At 35.1% G+C, this 20,459-nt stretch overlaps 1 protein-coding gene and 1 pseudogene across 3 annotated transcripts in view; both read right to left on the bottom strand.

The window, feature by feature from the left end:
• The window catches only part of PTEN (phosphatase and tensin homolog), a 103,968-nt gene that overhangs the window by 20,071 nt on the left and 63,438 nt on the right, over nt 1-20,459 (bottom strand). For both annotated transcript variants that reach the window (XM_050805585.1, XM_050805586.1), the window contains 2 exons: nt 17,816-17,859; nt 15,666-15,904 (listed from right to left, as the gene is read on the bottom strand). In XM_050805585.1, the coding sequence (XP_050661542.1) occupies nt 15,666-15,904; nt 17,816-17,859 (283 nt within the window). The remainder of the gene's footprint in view (nt 1-15,665; nt 15,905-17,815; nt 17,860-20,459) is intronic.
• Nucleotides 1,831-13,916, bottom strand: LOC126963338 (60S ribosomal protein L11-like; annotated as a pseudogene). Its single transcript, XR_007729034.1, has one exon. The product of XR_007729034.1 is annotated as a 60S ribosomal protein L11-like (transcript).

Below are 20,459 nucleotides of genomic sequence, written 5' to 3'. Positions count from 1 at the left end.
ACTCACTAAAATTGAATTAACACCTGTAATATAGGATTTCAAATGAGTGGAAAGTCCACACTAAATTAAAATTTTACTCATCTTTAAAAGCTTATACATATGAATAAAAGGCTATAAAGCTCTTGCAGATTAAAAAATACTCTGTGTTTTCAAATTTTTCTTTTTTTTTTGAGATGGAGTCTCGCTCTGTCACCCACTCTGAAGTGCAGTGGTGTGATCTCAGCCCACTGCAACCTTGCCTCCCGGGTTCCAGCAATTCTCCTGCCTCAGTCTCCCAAGTAGCTAGGATTGCAGGCATGTGCCACTGCGCCTGGCTAGCTTTTGTATTTTCAGTAGAGACGGGTTTCACCATGTTGGCCAGGCTGTCTTGAACTCCTGACCTCAAGTGATCTGCTCGCCTCAGTCTCCCAAAGTTATGTGATTACAGGCATGAGCCACTGTGCCTGGCCTAACATTTTGCATTTTTCATGTAAATTAAGGCTAATAAACACCAGTTTTATCTCTAACCAAGAAGTTTTAAGTTAAATTGATCTGTAACCACACACACACACACACACACACACACACACATTTCAAGGGTACAGTTCTACTTTCTACTAGTAGTAACTCTCCTTTTCCACTTTAATTATGAAGAAAATTATTTACACAGCTGACCCTTGAAGACAGGTTTGAAATGTGTGGGTCCACTTATATATATGGATTTTTTTTTCAATAACATTTTTCAGAGATTTCAACAATTTGAAAAAACCTGCAGATGAAACACATAGCCTGGAAATATCAAAAAGTTAAGAAAAAGTTAGATTTATGTCATGAATACATAAAATATATGTAGATTATTAGTCTGTTTTATCATTTACTGACATAAAATATACACAAACCTATTATAAAAAGTTAAAATTCATCAAAACATATGCACACAAACCTTAAGACCAGACATAATACCACTTGTAGTCAAGATAACAAACAAATGCAAAGATGCAGCATTAAATCATAGTTACGTAATATTAACTGTAGTACATACTATACTACTGTTAAAATCTCATAGCTAACTTCTGTTGCTACTGCAGTGAGCTCAAGGGTTGCAAGAATCTATTTAAAACACCGTGTGACACTAATCATCTCTGTATGATCAGCTCATCTCTCCAGTAAATTGTGTATTGCAATCAAAAGCTATCTCTCACTCTCTCACGGTTCTTGTGTAATTTTTTTTCTTTTTCTTTTTTTTTTTGAGACACAGTCTTGCTCTATCACCCAGGCTGGAGTGCAGTGGCACGATCTTGGCTTACTGCAGCCTCCGCCTTCTGGGATCAAGTGATTCTCCTGCCTCAGCCTCCCGATTAGCTGGGATTACAGGCGCATGCCACCATGCCTGGCTAATTTTTTGTATTTTTAATACAGACAGGGTTTCACCATGTTAGCCAGGATGGTCTTGATCTCCTGACCTTGTGATCTCATGATCCGCCCGCCTCGGCCTCCCAAAGTGCTGGGATTACAGGCGTGAGCCACCGCGCCCAGCCCTCTTGTGTATTTTTCATTGTGCTTAATACAATGCTGTAAACCTTAACACCATGAGACCCATATGAAGTGCCAATAGTGATAATGGAAGTGCTTTCAAGAAGTGGAGAAAAGTCATGGATGTTATAAGAATAAGGTGACTTGCTTGATATGTACAGTAGATACGTACAGCTATAGCTGCTGGCCATTTCAGATGCTTCATCTTGTAAACCGACAACATAAATGTATAGTACCAATAAATACAGTACTGTAAATGTATTTTCTCTTCCTTATGATTTTCTTGATACACGTTCTTTTCTCTAGTTTACTTTATTGTAAGAATATACTATATAATACATATGCAAAATATGTGTTATTGACTGTTTATGTTATGGGTAGGGCTTCTGGTCAACAGTGGGCTACATTATCGAACGGTCAACTGTATCCTTAACCTTTTTTCCTCAAATACAACTTTCAACACATTCTAACTTTAGCTAAACAACTTTAGCTAAAGAACTTCAGCCATTACTCTTTCAACTCTTTTATGTTCACAGACCAGGAGGTAGACCTCAGAAGTATATTTAGTGTTCCTTCTAATATTCTTTCCAGCCCCCATTCCTACAGCTTTGCCTATTTCAAACTCATATCACTCAATAACTCTTCTGGTATACACTTACTAAACTCTTGACCACAATGATTTTAGTACTTTGTTCTCCCAACCTCTCTTTTTATCCTGACCAACACATCATCTTCAATGAATTCAGCTCCTGTTTTACTGGGAACCCTGAGGTCATCCAATATGAACACTCAAAATTCCCTTCTCCCATCTTAAAATTGCTTCATGCTTGATGTCTCTTCCTGTTCAACGAGGTTCTATTTTGGGCAAGTGCTTTATTAATTATCTCCTATCTGGCATGTGCCTTTATTCTCTCCACTTGTATCTAAATAATATGCTCAAGTAATCTTTATTCTTTATCCAAGGCCGGCAAACAACTGAAAGACCAAAAACACACACTCTCCCTAGATTCTGTACCTCTCTCAAACTATCAGCCGCCCTCTCTATAAATAGCAAATCTTGAGACGCTCTTACTCCTTAATCCAGAGAAATTGATTATGAGGCTGATTTCTTTTCAGAGGGGAGGGGGTGTGCCATGGTCTCACTCTGTCACCCAGGCTGGAGTGCAGTAGTGCAATCTTGGCTCACTGCAACCTCTGCCTCCCAGGTTCAACCCCCTGAGCCTCCCGAGTAGCTAGGAGTACAGGAGCCTAACACCAAGCCCTGCTTGCTTGCTTGCTTGCCTGCTTGCTTATTTATTTATTTATTTATTTATTTAGTAGAAACGAGGGTTTTGCCACATTGCCCAGGCTGGTCTCAACTCCTGGACTCAAGAAATCTGCCTTGGCCTCCTAAAGTGTTACGATTACAGGCATGAGCCACCATGCCCAGTCGAGGCTGATTTCTTAATGGTCATTAGTGCTTTCTCAACAACTGATACCCTACTGGCTGCTGGCTGATCTTTTTTTTTTTAAACATTTCACTGAAAACTTTTTATTGGCCTTTTGGGTAGAAATGAGAATTTATTTGCCAGGAAGGATGATCCCATCATACTTTTGCTGGAACCAGTGCATGGCCTACTCTTTGCTGATTCTATTTGGCACCACTGCAGCCTGTCCTGCACTTCTTATCTGCCATGATGAAACGTGGCTTTTCCAGCACCTCATAGAAGTCCAGGCTGTAGACACCAATGCTTGGGTCATATTTGATACCTAGATCAATGTGTTCCTGGGTCCCAAAACCAAAGTTTCCAGTATCTGAGAAGGTATTTTTTCTTAACTCACACTCATGCACCTTTAGACCATTCTCCAAGATTTCATCTGCCTTGGCGCCTTGAACTGTGCAGCAGACAACAGTCTTTTAATTTCTTCTATTGCCAAAAGGGCTAACAGTATTATCTAGCTTTGGAAAACACCAGGTCTGACCTGTAAGCTGCTCCAACACCTTAGTTACTCAGGTCAATCTGTCTCCACTTTCTCCTAAACAGATGTTGAAGCAGAGCCTGTAGATGCAAAGTTCCTGCATGGTGTTATCCTTTTCACCTTGATGCCGCACCACGATGGAGAACAGGAAAAGCCTGGCTGATCTTTCTGCATCCATTCTGAAACTTCCCTGCTTCTGTCATAGGACTTACTCTCTTAAGGTTTCTTTCAACCCTTATTGGTTGTCTCTTCTCTTGTCCCTAAATATAGGCCTATCTCAAAAGAGTCTCCCCTCTGTCAATCCAATCTATTCCAGTGCTTTACCAATTTTACACAATAACTCCAAAACTTATCTCCTTCAACATGACTTTATTCCCAACTGCCAGTGCAGAATTCCAACATCTGGCTGGAATTTCTACCTGGTAATCTCAGAAATACTTACAACACACATTTCCAAAAACTGAAGCTTTTTAACTTGGAAAACCCCCCCTTATTTCCATCAATGATATTCACTATTTTCTCCAGCACTTGATGGCCTTCTAATAACTAACACCACCACCACTTACTGAGCCCATACCATATTCTTTGTATTGTTCTAAATCTCTTTAGAAATACATAATTTAATACTCATAAAACCATGTAAGGTAGGTACTATTGGTAAACCATTTTATACATGAGGTAAGGTCATATATCTTCATAAGTAATGGAACTAGATATAATCCCAGCACTCAAACTCCACAGCTTCTAGTCAACTACAATATGATCCTGCCATCTTCTTTCTGCTTGAGGAAGGAAACACAGTTGAGAGACAGCAGTAGTATCATAGGGTTATAGAAAAGAGAAGTGAGGGAACTCTAGCACTGTGGCAAAGGTCCAGGCAGCAGAGGGGAGCTAAGAGACACAGTCAGCATATTAACTACCTGGCACATACATACATGGATACACACTAATGGTACACAATAAAATGAGACAAATCATAGATTAAGTTCATTTAGTATACTCATCTTTGATTCCTATGCACCTACTCAGCTGCCAAAATCCAGATCTTGATTCCAAAATACTACTCAAAATGTCAGTTTCAGTTTTCTGTGGCCTATTTCAGTTTCTTCCTGCAATTCCGCCATAGCCAACTGATTTATCGCCCTTTATCCATTCTGTAATCTATCCTTTATACCACTCTTAGATTAATTTTTTTTAAAGTTAAGATTAATCCAATTACCAATTAATTCAAAATGTTAAATAGTATTCTACCCAAACAAGAGCAATTTATCACACACTATAATTCAATCACAGCATAAAAATACAGCTCCAACCTCTTTTTCCATTCTTACCTCTCACAATTCCCTTGAATGTACTCTTACTTTGGCCAAATAGAAATATTTAATTTTCCCTAAATTGTACCTTCTGGTTTTCTTTTTAAATATATGCTACCTTTATCAGATTAAGGTATAAGGGCTACATAAGCAGCCACCTGTGAAGTCTTACATATTTTCTAGCACCTGGTCCAATTTAGATAACATAATTACTTGACACTTCAAGGTTTGATAAGCAGCCACCTGAAATGCAATTTAAACCAGGTATTTCTTGAGGGCTCCTAGACATTTTCATTATTGCAGGATCTATTCAGATTTTGTCTCTCTCCTTAAAGCATTTACAATGACATATTCACTGAAAATTGCCTATTTCTCATTGAAATTTCCAAAATGATTAGCACAGACCTGAATATAATTTTTAACATCACCTCTACACTGTAGTTTTATCTCCTTTCTCGTACTTAATGTCTCATTTTTAGTTTCCTTCTTTTCTTTTATCCTTGACTGGCTTTTAAAAATATGTATTGATTTTATTGGCATTTTCATGCAATCAGTATTTAGATTAGTTCAAATGGTTTATTGTTTCCTAATTCATTAACATTTTTGCCGTTATAAATCTCTACTTGTCATTAATCAATTTCTAATGTAAATTTACATTTCCTCATTGAATCAAAAATTACTTAAAACATGATTTTATATTTCCATATAAATTTAAACATTAAAAAATTCCAGTTCTAATGAATTGTAATCAAGAAATGGGACTTATATATTTTTATTTTCGAGTGAGATTTTGTTTTGTAGTTGGTCTAATTTGTAAGATTGGTAATGTTTTGTCAATGACAGAAAAAAATACATTTCATTATTTTATTATTCAAGCCACCTATATATCTACAGTTATGTGTTGCTTAAGAGAAACTGCATCTGGGTGATTTCATCACCGTATCATATAATATACTTACACAAGCCTAGATGGTATAGTTCACTACACACCCAGGCTATATGATACAGCTCCTGAGCTACAAACCTGTTTAGTAAGTTACTGTATTCAATATCATAGGCAACTGTAACACAATGGTATCTGTGTATCTAAAAGATAGAAAAGGTTCAGTAAAAATGGTATAAAGGACATAAAAACAGTACACCTGTATAGGGCACTTACCACGAATGGAGCTTGCAGGACTGGAAGCTGCTCTGGGTGAGTCAGTGGGTGAGTGGTGAGTTAATGTGAAGGCCTAGGATATTACTGTGTACTACTGTAGATTTTATAAACATGCTACTCTAAATCTATTTTAAAATTTTTTCTTTCTTCAGTAAATTAACCTTAGCATTTTATAACTTTTCACTTTATAAACATACAAACATTTAACTCTGACTCTTTTGTAACATTTAACTTAAAAACATTACACAGCTACACAAAAACATTTTTTCTTTGTATCCTTATTCTGTAAGATTTTTTCTATTTTTTAATTTTTTTTTTTTTTACTTTTTAAACTCTTGTTAAAAACTAATAAATACACACATACTTTAGCCTTGGCCTCTACAAGTCAGGATCATCAATATCACTGTCTTCCACCTATACATCTTGTCCCACTGGAAGGTCTTAAGGGGAAATAACACCCATGGAGCTGACATCTCCTATGACAACAACGCCGTTTTCTGGAATACCTGCTGTAGGATCTGCCTAAAGATTATTTTATAGTTAACATTTTTTAATAAGCAGAAGCACATGCTAAAATAATAAAATAGTACTGTAAACATGTAACTAGTAACATATTCGTTTATCATTATAAAGTATTACGTGCTGAACATAACTGTGCTATGCTTTTATACAACTGATAGTACAGTAGTTTGCTTACACCAGCATTACCACAAACATGTCAGTGATACACTGCATTGCAACGGTTTCAACATCACTAGGTAATAGAAACTTTTTAGCTCCATTTTAATTTTACAGGACCATTGTCAGGCGTTGACTCAAACATCATTATGTGGCACATGACTGTATCTTCTTACTTTGTAACTTCTGAAGTACCATAAAGATTCCTATCATTGCTTTTCTACCAATTATTCTTCATTTTTTTCAGCTTTTGCTTAATACATTTTGATGTTATGTTTAGCACACTGGTTCATAACTGCTAAGTCTTTACCTGGAGTATACCCTGCGTTAATGTAAAATGACATTTCTGATCCAGTTTAATGCTTTTTGCTTTAAATGCTACTCTGATACTGAGATTCTGTCATCTGCTTTTGAAACTGAAATTTGCCTGATGTATCTCTAATCCACCATTAATTTTTAACCTTAGTTTTATGTAAATCTCTTGTGATTAATCTCTTAAAAAACACATTTAAAAGTACAGATTATATACATCTTTCAGACCTAAAATACTGCCATACTACTACCAGAACAGAATACTACTTTAATATCACAGCACAAGATATGTAATGTTTTGTTCATAGTCTATGCATCAATATTTATCAATACTCCGATCATCTTCTGAGAAGATGAATCATGAATTTATAATCTACACTCCTCAGTTAAAAAAGCAATTTTCTATTTCAGTAAACTTTCCACCGGCACTGCTAAACTTAGAAATAATGTAGATGTTTCAACATAATAGTGTTTGCTTGAAGCTCGGAAATCTATGTCTCAGGATGATCACAGTAAGATTACTATAGGAAAGCAATTCAACAAAGGAAGAAATATGGCTATTATTACAATGACAACATATAGCAGCTTTTCGTATATTAAGATACTTGCCATCATTTTATATATCTTTAACACTACCACAACTTTACAAGATAGATATCATTGTCTCTATTTTAAGGATCAGAAAACAGTCCTACTGTACATAATTATCTCATTCAAAACCAGGATCTGGACCTCAATGTGAATATAAGGGTAAAACTTATACTCAGCTGTCCTGGGTTTTACTAATAGCATGTATAGAAACTATGTGATTTGAACGAAGTCACAACTTCTTTGAGCTCTTATTTTTCCTGTCTACGAAGAATCTCTGAAGTTTAGGGTGTTACAGTATTTCACTTATATGAAACTAATTATTGAGAATAAATGTGAAGCAGACAACTGATATTTTTTTCTCTTTCCAACATTCTTTCCCCTCCTCGATTTTTCTTTGGAAAACTATTATTATCCCTGTGTGGCAGGCTCTATACTTCAGCTTTAGATACATGTCCCAGAGAATTCCATTCCCTGGCCAGAATATTTGGTTCAGGAATAGGTATGTGCCTCGATCCAGGGAAATCAGAACTCACCCTATAAATTTTTGCTCAAATTATAGCTCTCTTCCCATCATAGTTGCTAAAGTAGGTAGAATGCAAACTTGAAGCTATTAGGAACTATATCTCGCCACTACTTGTTAGAGCCTGTTTGAAAATAACATATATACAGAAGAGAGAAAGGAGGAGAAGGGTAAGGGAGGAAGAGAGAATGAGATACTCTTGAGATCTGTTGAGCACCTAGATCCAGGCCAGAGCTTTTAGGTTATGTAAGTCCTTTTATTTAAGCTACCTTGACTTGGGTTTTTCTGATTTAAAACTGAAAAAGTCCTCATATATTATAAAGGAGTTGCTTTTTATTTTTCTAAGTTTCTATTTCTACTTTAGGATTCAAAATGAAAAAGAAAAATAATTTGGACTGTAGAACATAATTTCGTAGAAAAAAATACCAGGTTTGAGGTTAGAAGATGTGGTTTTTAGTTATTACACAAAAAGATTATATGACTTAGAACAAGTTGATCTTTGTAGATCTGTTTGTTTTGTTTTGTGAAACAAGGTCTCGATCTGTTGCCCAGGCTAGAGTGCTGTGGTATAATCATGGTTCACTGCAGCCTCAACCTCCCAGGCTCTGGCAATCCTCCCACCTCAGCCTCCCAAGTAGCTAGAACTACAGGCATGTGACACCATGCCCGGCTATTTTTTAAGTTTTTTTTTTGTAGAGACAGCGTCTCACTATGTTGCCCAAGCTGGTCTTGAACTCCTGGGCTCAAGCAATCTTCCCGCTTGAGTCTCCCAAAGTGCTGGGATTACAGGTATGAGCCACCCAACTCTGCAAATCTGTTTTATCATCTATGTTAGAATGGGTTTGAATTAAATAATTGCTAAGATCCTTTAAGGTATGAAAGTTCTACAATTTTATTGTATTATATAACAGCCTTAATTAATGTGGATCATAGTAACACAGTTTGGCCCAGGAAAATTAATGTGTTAAGAAAAATAAGAACATTACATTGGAAGATTTTTTAAAAGACAGTAATTATTGTTTGTTTTAAATAAAGAGGAGGTAAGAAAATTTCATTAGGTTACAACATGTAGAAATTTAGTAAACAGGCTAGAAGAAATAACCTGATTTAAGATTAGGTCATGAAAATTCATTCCCCAGAGAAACTAAAAATTTTCCTTTTCTTGAGATCACTTAAAGTTAACAACTATTATTTCTGGAAGATTTGTCTTTATTAAGAATAAGCTCAATGAACTCATGTACACAGAGTTCCTAACAGAGAGAAACTTTCTCTCTAATAATTTATTTAAAAACAGAAAGAAAATTAAAAGCAGCTCAAACTTTTTTCCTAAAAGTTTAACCAAAGAAAAAATAAGAGGCCAGGCACAGTGGCTCATACCTGTAATCCCAGCACTTTGGGAGGCCAAGGTGGGTGGATCACTTGAGGTCAAGAGTTCAAGACCAGCCTGGCCAACAGGGAGAAACCCCACTTCTACTAAAAATACAAAAATTAGCCGGGCTTGGTGGCACGCGCTTGTAATCCCAGCTACTCCGGAGGTGAGGCAGGAGAATCACTTGAACTCGGGAGGTGGAAGTTGCAGTGACCTGAGATCTCGTCACTGCACTCCAACCTAGGTGATAGAGTGAGACTGTCTCAAAAAAAGGAAAAAAAAAAAAGGAAATATGAATGTTTCCTTTATGTGCCATCATTCTGGAACACAGTTGGGGGTATGCATGTGACAGGGAGAAGGCAAGGGAGAGGGAAACAGCAGTAGTGATTCTAAGTAACTTTCTCATGAAAAAGGAGTTTACCTCTTTAAACTCAAATTTTGGGAGTCCTTTCAAAAATACACATTTACTAGCATTCTCAGGATGTTTTAACTCTTTCTTCATCGTTTAAACATGTGAGTTATCTAATACTGAAACTTAAGTGCAGAAGCAGACAGTGTGGGGCATAGGGCTAGACGAGAACCAACCCTTAAAGTTGCCCTGCGGCATGCTTTCTTGGAAGAAAAAACCACCAACAGCTTGCTTTTGAATAATCTTCACATGTTCATAAAGCAAAAGTATCAAATATACAAATGAATGACTCCTAAGGAAGTGTAACACAATTGTCTTCTTGTAAATTAGTGAATAAGACAGAAGGAGCCTTCCTTCCCTCAAGCAGTTACCTCACTCTCAGAACATTTTTCTTTATAGTATCAGTTGTCTGACTTCTCTGCAACACTCAAAACCCAAAGTATTATTTGGGCATTACTAACCTAATGCTTTATTTTATAGTCAACTTGTACCCACCACTCTGCCATCTAATTTGCACCATGTCTGCTGAGGATATGTCAAGATTCTGAGCCAGATTATTTTGAAGAGACCTCTACAAAGTCTACAAATTCTTTACCAAAATATGAGACTGCCTCATCTCTCTTCAAAAAAGGGGGAAAAAAGATTCTTCTTCTATATAAATGTCACTAGAACATAATTTTCTCCAGCTTCTTAATGTTTGTCTATAATTAAAATTAAGGATATAAGCAAAATAACATTAAAGATGATTCTAATAAAAGTTAACCCCATACAAACTGAAAAGTAGATAAAATATATGTATCTCCTATAATGGTGATTCACAATTACAAAAATGCAAATCCACAGGCTCAATCTACAAGGAAATACTGACAAGAAGAGAATAAACCTATTATGAGATATTCCAAGAATAAAACTACTTTAGATAATCAATTACATTTATTATAAGACAGTTACTCCTCAGGAAGAACTCCACAGCTGTATAACAACAGCTTTACCATGCTTAGCTAAGTTTTCTTATGATGAAGTTAGCTATTCATAAAAGATTAAAAATTATTTCACTAGTATTCTAACCAATAGGCAAACAAGTGATATCTTTGAAAGTTTTAAAACAATTACATTTCAAGTATTTTACAGGAGCCTGCAGTATTTATTTCCAAGACCAACAACCTCAATCTGTCCAAATTCTCTTTAAATCAGGGGTCATTAAATGCTTTAGCATTTGTAAGGAAGCATTTGTAAGGAAGGGTATAAGCTGAGGAGCCTTTCAAAATAGACCAATTCTATCAGCATTTCATAACCTTGCAGGAAAGCCTGACCCTATACAGAGATTAATTATTTTGAACAGTCTCAAAATTCTTTTGCACTTCCAGGATTTGTGGACTTGATAGTATAGAAAGAAATTTAACGGTATATAAAAGGACTCAAATTTCCCTCTGAATGCTAATATGAACTGGATAATATTGATCACAACACTTCCCCTTTCTGGGCCTGTTTGATCATCTATAAGAAACATTCCTGGAAGGAAAAAAAAAAAAAAAAAAAAAAAAAACCACCATTGACTTTAATCCATATCTAGTTTTCTAATGCTGTTTCAATCTAAACACAAATGCTACTGTTTAGTCAAATATGGTCAACAGCATCTGCTCCTACATTTCTTTTTGCCTTTTTAAATAAACACAGAGATAAAGAAGGTAGGAACACATTAGGATACTCCTTTAGATCCTGTGAATAATTCATCCGAAATATGGTCTAAGTACATTAACTAAGCATGAGCCAAGTATAGTAAATTACTTAACTCTGAGTCTTAATATTAAATAACAGCTAAACATAACAATTTTAATATTTACATTCTTACACCCTTAACACTCTATGTACAGATCTCCATTTTCTATTTACTAATAGCCCATCATCTCCTTTCACTTGGGGGATCCAACCTATACAAAGGACGGAGAATATATGGCGACTTGAGCAGTTCTACTGATGAAGTAGATACTATTACATTTTACCACATGATACTATAAACTTTGCATTTTATTTTCATAACTACTATTCTTGCTAGCTTTCATTCTGGCCCTATTTCACAAAATCCTACAGGACTTATGATTTCATCAAATAGTCTCTCCTCACCTCTGAAGAGAAACAGAATTGATAGTATTATAAGACTGTAATGACTAGAATATCTTCCTGCTGGCAAATTTAAAATATGTCCTTACTTTTTGATTATGGAGCCTTCTCTTGGATTTAATTTGGACTGGAAACAGAAAATAAAATACAATAAAGTTTAAGTATCCTTGGGTTTTACTTTTATCCCTGAACATGATGAGATGGACTGTCCCAAGTCCTTCTTAAATGGCAAGTTCTCACCATCAGCAGAGCACAGCCAAATATTCTGAAGAAGCAGCTATATCAGACAGGGTATGTATGCATATGTGTGTGGCTGGGAGTGTGTAGGAGAGAGAAAAGAGGGAGAAAAAGAGACCACATGTGAGAGCACAGTTAGTTGGAAAGTCTAGACCATTACAAAAATTATTTGTTCCAATTAAAACTCCTGATTAAATCATCTACTAGGCTATTGACTATAATGCTAAACAAATAAAAATGTCACACAGTTGAACGGTGACGGCAAGTATCTTAGAAAGAGTCAAACATACTTGTAGCATGAAGAAGAGTAAGACTGTTGCAAATACCTCTATCAAATACTCTTATCCATTCCAAAAAAAACCTGACATTAAAAAAATAATAATAAAGTAGGTCACAAAAAGATTGGAAGTACCACTTTTCTTCAGATATGATTTCTCAGTATAGCCGGCTACTAGTTTTCATCAAATGCAAGCAAGGTGACACAATCAAGGAAACATTCCCATTTTGGAATCCTTTTTGGAAACTTCAGAAAACATTAACACTTTCAAAATAGTGAAGTTTCTTTACCACAAAACTTCTCCTGAAGAAACCTCAGTATACTGTAGGCAGATAGTACACCTTACTGCCAGAGAACACATCTGATATTGTGGCACTGGTAAAGACAGCAGCTCTCCATGTCATGGTCACCCACTGCTTTCTTCATCAGTACGCACTAGGGTGCAAGACTGTCATCAATTCTGAAAGAAATCTTATCTCTTGTTGTGAAAGTATTCTACTGTTTCAAGTGCCAACCCTTGAATAATCGCCTGTGTAAGAGGATTTGTCATGAAAAATCTACTATTGTGAAAGTTGCCAGATTCATGAAAGCCAAGACTTTCAATCAAGAGCTTCTTGAGAGGTTTTGTCAAGAAATGGGAGTTCTATGAAGTTCTCTGCTATATGTAAGTTCACTGCTTTCAGAAGACAAATTCTACAGCCTGATACTGTTGTTTACAGGGTAAAATACACTCTTTTTAAAGAGTTTAACTCTTCAACCTTGAAAGTAAAATATGGAGTCATAATCTTTTCCTTCCTAACACACTATTAATGTTACAGATCTTGCCAAAAATGATCTCAGTAACTTGAAGGCAAAGAAAATGATGCAACATGAATTTATCTCAAGTCTTGGAGAAGTCTTATTTCTTGACAAGTCTACTTTCATCAGGCAAGAGAATCTTCAGATTCCATTTACTCTTTTTTCTTTTGTAAAATAGCATTTTCAGCACTTTTTACCAAAGTCAACACTGATTGGATATCAAAGATTGGATATAAAAGTTGCAAAGTCAAAGAGCATAGTTTCAACTTGTTATTTTAAAAGTTAAATAGCAGTTTTTTCATTAAAATTTCGTATTGAACAGAACTAAAGCTTAATTTTGGTTAATTTGTACCACTTAGATTTATTCACTGCTCTCAGGTAGTGGCCACTGGTTTTTGCATTAAAAAAAGTGACATAGTTTTCATGAAGGTTCTTTTACATTCTGTTTAAAATAATATATTTCAATGTAATAAAAACTATGTGCAAAATTTTATGTACACTATGTACATTTTTTGGTGGGAGAACATTTATACCTTCCATCAGACTTTTAAAAGGTATGTAACACAACTTAAGACCCCCTGGCTTAAATCTAGTGTTCTGTGCCTCCACATTACAAAATCTTTCTATTTTATTACAAAAATTGTTTTACCTGACTTTTTTCCCACTCATCAACTCGGTTTTAAATTTCTACCATCGCTTTTGCTACTGCATTTTAATTTTTTTTTTGAGATGGAGTCTCGCTCTGTCACCAGGCTGGAGTGCAGTGGCATGGTCTCAGCTAACTGCAACCTCTGCCTCTTGGATTCAAGCGATTCTCCTGCCACAGCATCCTGAGTAGCTGGGACTACAGGTGCGCGCCACCACACCCAGCTAAGTTTTGTATTTTTAGTAGAGACGAGGTTTCACCATGTTGGCCAGGATGGTCTTGATCTCTTGACCTTGTGATTCGCCTGCCTTGGCCTCCCAAAGTGCTGGGATTACAGGCGTGAGCCGCTGCGGCTGGCCTATATTTTTAATCAGTAAAAGCAACTGTTTCCCTGCAGATAATAATGGGATAAATCAAAGTAAAAATCTTTAGATCCTCAGCTCTATAATTTATGCCAGTGCTATCATTCCAAGGTGCAAACAATATGCAGAAATGTAAGGCAATCTACCATAAACTTCAACATTCACCAAAATTATGCACTAATGTAAGATTCAATTTTGTAAACTATCAACAATAAATAGTACTTTGGCATCCTTATACATAATGCAAAAAAAGTCACAAAGGTAAGGAAACAAGACATGAGAGAGGGGTAAAGGAACAAGGAATCAATGCAACTACACAGCTTTAAATGATTAATATGATCATTCTATTTCTGTTTTACAGTTGAATTAAGAAGAAATTAGCTTAACATGAAGGGGAACTCTCTAAATGAGTTTTTCTATCTGTCTGGAGGGGCTTAGGCTTTGTCCCTTTAGAGATGGAAAAATGAACAAAATCTCTTTGTATTAAATTTTAACATGTTTTGCCATACTTACCACCCAAAGAAATACATCAACAGCAAAATTAAATCACTGTAAAAGTTATCCCAAGAGTTTTCTTTTTGCTTTCAGATGTACTATAAGTATTAAATTTATCACTGATTTTTCAATATAGTCCTTAGTTTTCCGATCAAAGAATCAAGAATCTTCTATTAATCTAACTACATTTATGAATATTCTTATAAAAGAATAATTTTTATGTATTATAAAAGTTCACACTTTACTAGGTAATGGTATTTTATCCAAAGCCATTCTATGCTCAAATAAGCTTCAGAAATATAAGCTTATTTTTGATAGCTTTTTAAAAATGTTATTTTAAAAGAATTTTATGAGACCAAATCTGCAATACAGTTAATGGGTAACATGTGCTAGTATGATATGAAAATGGTAGCATGAACAGAAAAATGAAATCAGTCATTTCTCATATAGAAATTGAGGCAGCAACTGATTTAAAAATTTAGAAGAAATAAGGATTAGCAACTATTTTTAAAACCTGTTTTCCAGGGACTGATGGTGGGGCGGGGAGGGACACAAGATGAACAAGATCTGAAGATCTACTGGACAGCACAGTGACTATAGTTAATAATAACATTGTATAACTGAAAATTGAAGCTTGTAGATGTTAAATGCTTTCACCTTGAAGGGAGAAGAATAATTATGTGAGGTGATGAATATGTTAAGTAGCTTGACTGTAGTGATCATTACACAATGTATATATACATACATCAAAAGATCATATTATACATTGTATTTATATATAATTTTTACTTGTCAATTACACCTCAATAAAACTGAAGGGAAAAAAAAAAAAAACACCCAGTATCTGTTTTCCAATAAATTCTCAGATCTAGGAAGAGGAAAGGAAAAACATCAAAAAATAACTTACCTTTTTGTCTCTGGTCCTTACTTCCCCATAGAAATCTAGGGCCTCTTGTGCCTTTAAAAATTTGCCCCGATGTAATAAATATGCACAAATCATTACACCAGTTCGTCCCTTTCCAGCTTTACAGTGAATTGCTGCAACATGATTGTCATCTTCACTTAGCCATTGGTCAAGATCTTCACAAAAGGGTTTGATCAGTTCTAGCTGTGGTGGGTTATGGTCTTCAAAAGGATATTGTGCAACTGTGATAAAAAGACAACCTCAGAATAAGAAAAAAAACTCCTGAATTTTTAATTACAAGTAGGTTAACTTTAGAAATGTTGCATACAAACTTAACAGGTATTTAAAAGAAACACTAGATTCCAGAGAAAAATAATGTATTGCTTAACTTTCTAATTTTTAAATAGAAAATAGTCTCTTGATAAGTCTCAAATATAATCATTAAGGAAGGCAAGTATTATTTTCCCCCATTTTATTCAGAAGGATATATTCTAGGAATTTACACTATACGGACTGACAGCATAGGTCACATATTAGAGGTACAGCTAAACCCAAAATGAAATGTCACATGGACATTTCATCAGGACTCTCAATGCAAAAGGAATACTATTTATAGTATTTATTTCATCATCACAAAACATATTCCAAAGACAGAATAGATTACTAATAAACGATAGAAAGAATTGCATATTACATTTCATAAAATAAAAATGCTAAGTGTGTTATTTAAAGGTGGTCTTGCAAATATTAGTGTTGTATACACATGTAAATCATTAGGGAAGCCAAGTACTATTTACCTCCATTTTCTGCAGGAGAATACATTCTGGGAATTTACGCTCAATGGACTGGTAGCATAGGTCACATACAGAGATATGTGAAGGCATACACCAAAGAAATTACTTACAAAATGTATATAATTGTTATCAAAGTTTCAGGTCTTCTCACATGAATTATAAGAGTCCAAGACTTCTCTGTTCACTATAGTCAGAGTTGAGGTTTTTAAAAAACCTTGTTTAGAAACAGGACTATAGATATACCACTATTAATTGTTCTTAATAGTTTCTACCTTAGTTCCACTCTATTAAGATCCTTAAAAACTCTGACTGATACTCAACGTACTATCCTGTGTTACCTAAATATGTGAGAAGTATGTCTTATATCTCCAATCAAGTCACTCATAATATGATACAGGATACAATCAATTATCCTTTGGTGTGACAGGACAGCTCTTCTGGTAGACAATGACTATCATTATAGGGAGTCCAGAAGGACAGCTTTCACTTAGTCATCTGCCTAACTCCATTTTCCCAGTGGCACACAAAAACCTCCAGGAAAACCTGTTAAATGTCTATTTAAAGCAACATAAACCTCAACTAAAGCCTGCTTTGCCTAGTAAGCAACAACCTAAATCCACCAAAAACAAAAACAAAACGTTCTTAGTGAATCTATACCAAATCTCAATCATGAGTGATTTAGAATTTTCAAACCATCTGTCTGAAAGTCCATTCTAGATTTTCAGGAGGGATCAATGGCAAATACATCAATAGTAGCTCATGGCACCCACTTTCTCTTTTTGACTATCACAGCGGCATCTGCCTAGCTTCTCAACTCTTCAGTTCTCTCATGGTTTAAAGTGTTAGGTCATAGAACTGAGCTGTATTTCACAAATAAAAGTGAAAGTTTTTGTGGGCTCTGAGAATTAACTTATGTCTGAAGTAGAACTCATTTAAAGCAATTCCCTCCTCTCATCCATCAGGTTTCTCTTATCAACATTTGTTATATCCTTTCCTACCTTTTATGTCATTCCTCAACACAGAAGAGTTAAGTAGTTCTGCTTTCTCCCTATAGTTGCTTACTATTAGACCTACTGCCTTAAACAGTAGGTAAACCCTCTCCTTATACTATTTTTAGTCTAGGAATTTTCCTAATTCTTAGTCTACTCTGCACTTCAGTCTTCCTGACAATATTAATAGCTTTATGCAATACTTTTTTCCTAAAAAACAGCAAAATTAAATTTTTTGAAAATTTTTAAGATACTTCTTAAGATAAATACGTATCTCACTCAATAATCTAGATGACTCATTATTATGACAGTTAAGATATAGTCTATCGGGTTTAAGTTATACAGCATAGTACAGTACATTCATACCTACCTCTGCAATTAAATTTGGCGGTGTCATAATGTCTTTCAGCACAACTAAAAGAAAAGTTTAAAAGTGATATATAGTTATCTTTTGCATTTAGGAAGAAAAAAAGTACTAATATTAACAAACATTGCCTGAATCTTTATAATGTGACACATATTATGCTGTTTAACATTAATTATTTCATGTAATAAGAATTCTATTACATAGATACTATTATCACCCCCATATTATAATAATAAAACCAAAGCTTAAAAGATTAAGTGTATGCAATTAGAGCTAATAAATTTGCTTACAAAACTTGTGATGTCACTAATATAGAGTACTGCAAATTCAGGTGCTTCCATGCTTTCAAATTTCCTCTATGAAAAATTTGCATGCTATTGGAATTTTTTTTTTTTTTACAAGTACCTATAAACAACTGGCTAGTTTCAATAGTATCTGTATCTCATATTTAAGCATACATAATTCTCAAACTATTCTTCAAAAAGATATATGTTAAAAATAATAAAAGCATAAGGACAGTAAAGAAAAACTGAATGAAGTTAATCTACTTGGACACAATGCTTACCAATTTTTTTTTTTCTTTTTCTTTTTTTTTTTTTTGAGACGGAGTCTTGCTCTGTCGCCCAGGCTGGAGTGCAGTGGCCAGATCTCAGCTCACTGCAAGCTCCGCCTCCCGGGTTTACGCCATTCTCCTGCCTCAGCCTCCCGAGTAGCTGGGACTACAGGTGCCCGCCACCGCACCCGGCTAGTTTTTTTGTATTTTTTAGTAGAGACGGGGTTTCACCATGTTAGCCAGGATGGTCTCGATCTCCTGACCTCGTGATCCACCCGTCTTGGCCTCCCAAAGTGCTGGGATTACAGGCTTGAGCCAACGCCCGGCCACCAATTTTTTTTAAAACAGACCTTTCTCCCTGTTGAAAAGCCAATGGTCACCTTTTACAACAGTCTCTCAGGTTGCAAGTTTTAATTACAGTATGAGAGTAACGAAAGAATAAGCAAAAGCAATACAGAATAGTAAAATGCTGACTTGTCATTACTAGAGTATGCTAATATTTGTCTTAATAGCAGTGATATATTCGTTAGTATGTACTGGCTTTCTAATAATTAACAGCCCATGTTTACAAACAATACAAGGCTCAGAAAGAGATCTTATGTATCAGTGTGGCTAGCAGTAGCCTGGTAACTCCAACTACTATGCAAAACAATTTTTTAAAAAATTATTTAAAATAAAATCTTAGCATTTTAAAACAAATAAAGGTCCACAGATCCTTAACCTGCAATTTCAATATCCCAAAAGTTCAAAACATCTAACACTTTCTCTTAAGTTTTATGGCAAACTCAACTACAGCAAATCCTGATCTGAAGTAATAAGACTGTATATAATCTTTAATACACTTAGAGTGAAGAGTGAAACATTTCATTTCAGGTATTGACCCACATCCCACTGGGGTGTTTATGTAAAAGTATACGCATCTGTGTTACCTTTTGAAAACTAAAATTTCTGAAAATGGAAACACTCCTGGCCCCAAGAGTTTCAAATAAGTGATTGTGAACCTGTATTGTACATTTAGAAACCCTGAAAACATCTATATAGTTTCTCTACTTTAAAGGAAATTCAAAACGAAATTCACATGAAGGTTTAACCAATTATAAATAAACTGAAATCCACTGGTTTCTAACTGGTCAGACCTAAAATAAAACAACTTTCATATTACCACTCAAAACAAGCTTTTCCTTTTTAGTATAATTTAGTATACTGAATTTTTTTAGAAAGAAAACGTATTTAGCAATGACATATGCACATATATGCATCCTTGCTAATAATTTCATATCCACTGATATGAAAAACAGGAAGAAGAGGACTGACAAAGAAGACAGTCACATTTTACACTTTCTTTGGTACAGATAAAAGAGGAGAAATTGTCAATAGTGAAGAATTCAAAATGGAGTATTTTATAAGGAATCAGAGATGTAGGACTAGGAAACAGAATCTAAGAAGCTGGTCTCGTGACAACACAACAGAAAATAAACGTTAGTTTTGTGCAGCTTCAGTTCTCTAAACTTCCCCTACTTTCTCAGAATCCCAGAACATGTGGTTTGACGAACACTCCTTAAGATTGCCTTAATAAAAATGGCTCTCATATATTACTGTTAAGAGGACTATATGGATGGAAAGTGGAAGTAATGACTACTAAGTGTCAACTAGATGAACACACCTTACAAAGACTTTCCACTTATTTTGTTTCATCCTCACAACCACGTGATAACTGCTAATATTATCTTCATTTTATATAGGAGAAAGCTAAGATTTAAGAGCATTAAAAAACTTGCTCCAAATAACAGTATACAAATGAAAGAGCAAGAACTCAAGCTCAGTATCTCTGATTACAAAAGTAAAACTTTTTCTACTACTGTTCCATAATTCTACTTATAATAAAAAAACAAAGTTTTACATACAAAAGCAATAACAAATTTTAGTCAAAGCCAGCATTCCTACAACAGCAGTATCTGTCATAAATGATAGAACCAACAGTGACAGTAAAAAGCAAGAAAAAAGTTATGAAAATCTTCACAGGTAAGCATAGCAAATATGGGAGCAAATATACCGGGACTGGTAATGATAAATGTGCTCAGGGAATGGGGGTTG

The sequence above is a fragment of the Macaca thibetana genome, chromosome 9 (genome assembly GCF_024542745.1).
Source record: "Macaca thibetana thibetana isolate TM-01 chromosome 9, ASM2454274v1, whole genome shotgun sequence".
NCBI classification, from domain to species: Eukaryota; Metazoa; Chordata; class Mammalia; order Primates; family Cercopithecidae; genus Macaca; species Macaca thibetana.
This window is presented reverse-complemented; position numbering and strand designations above follow the sequence as displayed.